This window comes from Impatiens glandulifera, chromosome 6 (assembly GCF_907164915.1).
Source record: "Impatiens glandulifera chromosome 6, dImpGla2.1, whole genome shotgun sequence".
Taxonomy (NCBI): Eukaryota; Viridiplantae; Streptophyta; class Magnoliopsida; order Ericales; family Balsaminaceae; genus Impatiens; species Impatiens glandulifera.
In genome coordinates this window covers 4,308,302-4,316,875 of record NC_061867.1, presented here as the reverse complement: position 1 = coordinate 4,316,875, position 8,574 = coordinate 4,308,302, and the positions used below count along the sequence as shown (strand labels likewise).

General features: G+C 17.9%; 1 protein-coding gene across 1 annotated transcript; it reads left to right on the top strand.

Moving 5' to 3' along the window:
- Window positions 1–1,102: 1,102 nt before the first annotated feature.
- Window positions 1,103–1,803, top strand: LOC124942761 (probable calcium-binding protein CML11). Its single transcript, XM_047483316.1, has one exon. The coding sequence runs from the start codon at window positions 1,199–1,201 to the stop codon at window positions 1,688–1,690; it is 492 nt and encodes a 163-aa protein (XP_047339272.1). The 5' UTR covers window positions 1,103–1,198; the 3' UTR covers window positions 1,691–1,803.
- Window positions 1,804–8,574: the final 6,771 nt, after the last annotated feature.

The window sequence follows — 8,574 nt, the reverse complement described above, 5'->3', positions numbered from 1 at the left end:
GTATATTTACGACTATGTACTTAACCCACATTAATTAGTCGCATTCTAAAAGAGAAACATACATTATAAAATTAATCTAGAATCAAAATTCAAAACGGAAGAGGGGATGACGTGACGCAATTTGATTGACTTGAAAAAATTAAATAAATTTTCTGTTTAATCTCTTTCCTCTCACTATTTTTTTTCACGGTGATGCCACATTATTCACTTTCCCATTCCCTTCCCTTCTCCTATCACTTCTCTTTCATTTATTTGAATAATTAATAACTTATTTTTAAATTATAGGTAGGGTGAATCAAATCCGAATCCGAAATATTAATTAAGAATGTATATTTCGAATTGAATTGAGATTGAATCACTTTGAATTATGATTATTCAAATTATCTGAACAATCCAAATAAAAATAATATTCTAACTGTTTTTCTCAAAATTATATTTCACCTTAATCTAATATATATATATATATTTTTACTTATTTCTCCACCAATTCTTTTTTTAGATTCAAATTTTTTTAATTAAAATATTCATAACGAATTAGAGGTTTTAGTAAAAAAATAAAATAAAAAATAATATTAAAACTAGAAAAAATTAATTATAACATTAAAATTTAATATTTTTTTTATAATTAAAAATATTAAATAGTATAACAAATAAAAAATCAAATAATTAGATTAAATAAAAATATATTAAATTAACCAAATTCAATCCATCTTAATAATATAATATTTTAAATTACCATTAAATAAATATAATTTGACTTTAATATGAATTGGACAAATAATATCGGATTTAACTATTATATAAAACGCTAAACAGATGGCAAAGCCCAATCCAAACTTCACATTTGGAATATAAGAGACTCTGTTAACCGGCCCACAATAGCCCATCAATTAAAAACAAAATAATAAAATAATGAATAAAAATGAATCCAAACACTGCCTTCCCGTGGCCGGCAGTTAGGTTTGTTTAATCACGGACTTGGCGCCAATTTTGCCGCTAGTGATTGGCTCTTATTACTAGTGTTTGTTAGTTGACCTCATTATTTAACCAAAAATAAATAAAAATTAAAAATTAAATTTATATATGATGATCATGATCATCAATATACTCAACTCCAAAAAGTCATTTCCCAGATCTTCTTCTTCCTCATCCGATCATCATCATCATTATCATCCGATTTGTAGATCCATCGAATAATATGAATAACAAGGAACCTGCAAAGTTAGATGACGAGCAATTAGCAGAACTTCGAGAGATTTTTCGATCATTTGATCGAAACAATGACGGAAGTCTAACGCAATTAGAACTCGGTTCGCTGTTACGTTCACTCGGTCTGAAACCTAGCCCTGATCAACTCGAAACCTTAATTCAAAGGGCGGATACGAATAGCAACGGTCTAGTTGAATTCTCGGAATTTGTTGCTCTAGTGGCACCAGAGCTTTTACCCGAGAAATCGCCTTACACGGAAGAACAATTGCAGCAGCTATTCAGGATGTTCGATCGAGATGGTAATGGATTTATAACGGCTGCAGAACTTGCGCATTCTATGGCTAAATTAGGTCATGCTCTTACAGCTGAAGAACTTACTGGGATGATTAAGGAAGCTGACACTGATGGTGATGGAAGGATTAGCTTTTCTGAATTTTCTCATGCTATAACTTTGGCTGCTTTTGATAATTCATGGGCTTAAATAAGGTGTGTTTATGAATTAATGATTTATTTACATAAATAAATATGTAATTGTTTGTAATTGTAGTCAGAATATTATTAATTTTCAAATATTATGAATAACTTTGGATGAATTAGAATATAGTGGCTATAGTTATATCATCAAAATTTGTGTTTGATATTTGAGGTTTAGAGGATCTAATACATAAAAGTAGTGTTTTCATGCATAGATCCTTAAATATAATAAAGTGTTTTGAAATAGTTTCTTTCCGAAAATTCCCAATTGTTTATGTCGTTGTGTTTGGTGATTATGTAATCACTCGTGTTTTTATTGATTTTGTCTATTTAATCGACTTAAATTTATATATGTTGACAGACAATTAATGTTTAAGTATATATATTCTTAACACATTTATAAGTAAAACATAAACAATAATAATAAAAATGTTAATGAATCAAACCAAAATAAATCAGATTGAGTATGAAAAATCAATTCAAAACGCAATAATTCTATTATATACTATTGATGTATCAATGTTATATTTTTAATAGTTCAATGAGGGATTAAAATTCTCTTAACTAAAGAGTTTAGGTAAATATATATTAAAAATAACTATTGTGATCAAAATTGTTATTTTTTTATATTAATTAAAATGGAGTTAAGATATAATGTATTTGTAGTGAAAACAATCAAATAAGAATTAAGAAATAAATATTATTATTTGTCTTCACTCCTTTATATTATTACTGCAAGAAGAAATTACAAGATAATTAATAATGGATGAATATAATAATAATAATAATTATTATTATTATTTTTGTTAGTACCTTCTATTTGACTCTTCTTCTTCTGCTATTCATTTATATATTTACGGCTTTTTCTGAAAACACCAACTTAGGACAATATTCAGTATCTAATATGTGAATTATTATTAAAATTAAGGTTTTCAACACTTTACTCAAGGATACATATAAAAAGAAAAAAAAAATCCATTCATGAATGTTATGAATGTAATCATTCTCTAATTAATTATTTAAGAGAAAGATTGAATTAATATTATTGATTAAATGAATAATCTTTATAATAGTTTATTTATTTATAATATATAATAGTAATAGAGAAATATGAAAAAATATATGAATCGGTTATTATATTTAGTCTAATTAATAAAAGATAAATAAATAATTTCTCTTATTTATTTAATACTTTATCATCCCCTTCAAGCGAAAAGGTGAGGCACAAACCGTGAGCTTGCTACGTAAAAGAGCAAATCGATGAGAAGAAAGACATTTAGTGAAGATATTAGCCACTTGATCTTCAGAAGGAATATACTAAATGAGTAGTTGTTTACGAGCAACTTTTTTTCCCGAACAAAGTGAAAATCGATTTCAATATGTTTTGTGCGAGCATGAAATACCGGGTTTGCTGATAAGAATGCGACACTAATATTATCACACTATAGAACCGGGGAAGAAGAAAGTGAAACTCGAAGTTCACTAAGTAGAGATTGAATCCAAAAAAGATCAGCAGTTGTATATGCAAGAGCACGGTATTCAGATTCAGTACTAAATATGTGACTGTTTCAAAAGCTTCACTCCAATAATGTAGTGGCATAGATGCATGAGCCAATAAAGTGAGACCAGTTTCCGTAATATGACGAATTTTTCGTTCAGCAATGCCATTTTGCTCACTAGTATGTGGGCAAGATAAACGATGTAAAATACCATGATTATCTGTTAATGATTTGAAATTTCTATATTCTCCTCCCCAATCAATTTGCAATATTTTGATTTTACGACTAAATAAATTTTCAACAAGTCGAAGAAAGTTGATAAACGTATTCAAGACATCCGACTTTTTCTTTAGCGGATATATCCACGTGAATTTTCATCTAATGGTTGTCGTTATTTTGTACATTTTGTGGATGATTACAAGTTAGATTTCTTGAATGGATAAAATAAACAAGAACTATATGATTGAGTTCGAGAAAGATTGAATTAATATTATTGATTGAATAAATAATCTTTACAATAGTTTATTTATTTATAATAGTAATAGAGAAATAACTAAATTAAGAAAATATATGAATTGGTTATTATATTTAGTCTAATTAATTAATAAGAGATAAATAACTTATTTATTTAATACTTTATCAGTTTCTAAAATAATTAAAATTTGAATTATTTTTAAATAAAACATAAATTATAAAATATTTCGAATTTATCTTGTATTTTATTTGTTACAGAATATCAAGAATAACATAATTATTTAGATAAATATAATCTACAACAAACAAAATCATAATATTTTAATTTTAAAATTTATTAATTTTTGAGATTGATTATATATATATAATATATTAATTATTACTGTTTAATATTTTTTTTTTAATTAAATTTTAAAATAATAATTTTATTTATTTATATTTATTATTAAATAAAAAATAAAGAAATAAATTATTATAAAAAGTTTAATTTCTTTTGTAATTAATTAAACTCTCTCTTAACAAATATAAATTATAGAGATTCACAATTATATATAAATTATATATATATATATATTTTTTTTTGTATTTTTAAAATATATAATAAATACATATTATTTTAATATAATTAAATAAATTTTTATTCTTAAAATTTATTAATGATATATATATATATATTATTTGTTTTTTTTTTAAAATATGTAGTGAATACATTTTTATTTTAATATATTTTATTAAATTTTAATTTTAAAATTTATTAATTAATGAGGTTGATTATATATATATATATATATTTAAACGAATAATGCTGATTTATAATGTTATTTTAATTAAATAAGACTTCAAAATTTTATATTATTAATTATTCAAATATATATATATATATATATAATATGATATTATTTGTTTTTAAAATGTCTAATAAATACTTATTATTGTAATATTTTTTAAATAAATTTTTATTTTTAAAATTTATTAATTTTTAGATTGATTATATATATATATGAATGAATTATTATTTTAATATTAATGTTGATTTTTTAAAATATTAATTTCATTTATTTATTATTATTAAAATAAAATTATAGAAATAAGTTAATAAAAAAGTCAATTTCTTCCCTAATTAATTAATCCCACTTTTTACAAATATAAATTACAGATAATAAACACCTATTATTAAAATATAATTAAAATACTTTTTATTTTTAAATTTTATTAATTATTATATTGTTAATATTAATTATACATATCATTTAATAATTACATGTATAAATGAGAGAAAAGTTTGTTTTTATTAATTTAATTTATTATTAGAAAGAAAATAAGTTAATATAAAAATAAGTTTAATTATTTTCATAATTAATTAAACTATCTTTTAACAAATATAAATTACAAATATTAAATTTCTTATATTATTAATTATTTAAATATATGTATTTAAAATTTTAAAATATATAATAAATAATTATTATTTTATTATAATTAATTAAAAAAAATTATTTTTTAAATTTGATTAATTATATATTTCATTAATTAATTATAGGGATAAATGATTGAAAAGAATACAATTTTATTATTAATTTAATTAATTTATTTATATTATTATTAAAATAAAAAAATAAATTAATAACTTTTTATTATTATTGTTTGATTTGTTTTATTTGGTATAAATTTTTATTTCATTTATATATATATATATATTCTATAATTTCTATTACATACAAAATTATAGTTTAGAAATGTGTAATATTAATATAATTATAATATAAAATAAACAAAATAAAGTGGAGATTTTAAAAATTTTTATGTCCTCAATTTAATCTTTTATCAAGTAAGGTAAGGTTGTGTGTTAAAACCTATTGATATAATCAATAAACTCAATTTAATTCATTAAATTTGAATTTGATAAATACAAATATAAATAATTAAAATAAATAATTAGTTTGAAAAAATTTGTATAAGTTAATTTCTAAAATAATTAATTTTGAATTATTTATAAATAAAACCAAAATATCTAGAATTTATCTTATTTTTTATTTGTTAAAGAATTAAAATAAAATATCAAGAATATATATGGCACAAATGAGCAATAAAATTAAAAATGCATGTTAATTTATTTTGAAGTTTTAATAACTTTTTATTATTATTGATTTATTTGGTATAATTTTTTATTTCATTTATATATATGTATATTCTATTACATATAAAATTATAGTTTTGAAATGTGTAATAATATAATTATTTAGATAAATATAATCTAAAACAAACAAAATCATAATATTTTATTTTTAAAATTTATTAATTTTTGAGATTTATTATATATAAATAATATGAATTATTACTGTACTAGAATTTTTAATATTTTGTTTTAATTAAATTTTAAAATAATAATTTTATTTATTATTAAATAAAAAATAAAGAAATAAATTAATATAAAAAAGTTTAATTTCTTTAGTAATTAATTAAACTCTCTTTTAATAAATATAAATTATAGATATTCACAATTATATATATATTTGTATTTTTAAAATATATAATAAATACTTAATATTTTAATATAATTAAATCAATTTTTATTCTTAAAATTTGTTAATGATATATATTATTTGTTTTTTTAAAAATATCTAGTGAATACATTTTTATTTTAATATATTTTATTAAATTTTAGTTTTAAAATTTATTAATTAATGAGGTTGATTATATATATGAATAATGCTGATTTATAATGCTTTATTCATATATATTATTAGCTATTCAAATATATATATATATATATATATATATATATATATATATATATTATATTATTTGTTTTAAAATTTTTAATAAATATTTATTATTGTAATATTTTTTTAATTAAATTTTTATTTTTATAATTTATTAATTTTTGAGATTGATTATATATATGAATGAATTATTATTTTAATATTAATGTTTATTTTTTAAAATATTAATTTCATTTATTTATAATTATTATTAAAATAAAATTATAGAAATAAGTTAATAAAAAAAAAAAAGTCAATTTTTTCCTTAATTAATTAATCCCACTTTTTACAAATATAAATTATAGATATTCAACCTCTTATATTATTAATTTTCTAAATATTTGTATTTTTATTTTTAAAATATATAATTAAATTAATTTTTATTCTCTTATATTATTAATTTTCTAAATATTTGTATTTTTAAAATATATAATTAAATTAATTTTTATTCTTAAAATTGATTAATGATATATATAGTATTTATATTTTAAAATATCAAATAAATACTTATTATTATTATTGTAATATATTTCAATTAAAATTTTATTTTCAAAATTGATTAATTATTGAGATTGATTATATATATATTTAAATAAATTATTATTATACTATTTAATTTCAAATAAATTTGAAATATTAATTTTATTAATTTATATTTATTATTAAAATAAAAAATAAATTAATATAATAAAGTTTAATTCCTTTCCAAATTAATTAAACTCCTTCTTAACAAATATAAAATATAAGTTATATATATTCAACTTCTTATATTATTAATTATTTAAATATATTATAAATATTAAATATTTTAATATAATTAAATTTAATTATTATTTATAAACTTTTATTAATTATTGGATTGCTAAGATTATTATATATTTTGTTTATTAAGTAGATGGATTATCTTTTTTATTAAAATTGACACACAATGTTATCCTTATGCTCATTTTAAAAAAAAAATTAATCAAACAATTTTGATTTATTTAAATTAAAAATAAGTTCAATTCTTTTTATAATTAATTAAACTCTCTTTTAACAAATATAAATTACAAACATTATATTTTTTATATTATTAATTATTTAAATATATGTATTTATATTTTTAAAATATATAATAAACACTTATTATTTTATTATAATTAATTAAAAGAATTTATTTCTTAAATTTGATTAATTTTTACCATGCTAATATTAATTATATATTTCATTAATTAATTATAGATATAATTGAGAGAAAAGAATACAATTTTATTATTATTTTTATTTATTTATTTATATTATTATTAAAATAAAAAATAAATTAATATAAAAATAAATTCAATTATTTTCTTAATTAATTAAACTCTCTTTTAACAAATATAAATTATAAATATTCAACTTCTTATATTATTAATTATTTAAATATTTAAAAATATATATTTATATTTTTAAAATATATAATAAACACTTATTATTTTAATATAATTAAATTACTTTTTTATTCTTAAAATTTATTAATTAAAGTTGATTAAATATTTAATTTAAGAGAGAAATATTTATCTTCTTATATTATTAATTATTTAAATATATTATAAATATTTATTATTTTAATATAATTAAATTTAATTATTATTTATAAACTTTTATTAATTATTGGATTGATAAGATTATTATATATTTTGTTTATTAAGTAGATGGATTATACAGTTTTTTATTCAAATTGACCCACAATGTTATCTTATGCTCATTTTTGAAGAAAAAAATTAATCAAACAATTTAGATTTATTCATGACTTGTTTATTCATTCTCTCAAATTGCTTACCATTTATTTGTATTTCGATATAGGAGAAGAAAAAAAATATTACTTTGCATTTTTTTTAAGAGGAGAACGGAATGAGTAGGTATCTAAGAGTAAGAAAATTAGAAATGATATGAGAACTGTATTAAATTTTAATAAAAAAATGATAGATTTATAATTTAATTTATTTAACTTTTAAACTAAAAAATTTATAATAAAGTAAATTTGTATAAAAATTAATCAAACTAAAATTTTAAAAGTAATTTAAAAAACTTCTCATTTAATATTAAAAAGGAATAATTTCTGGTGTTCCAATCTTCCTTTAAGACGTTAAGCAGACAAGCAGTAGCTAGCTAGGTCCTACACTTCTTGTAACAAT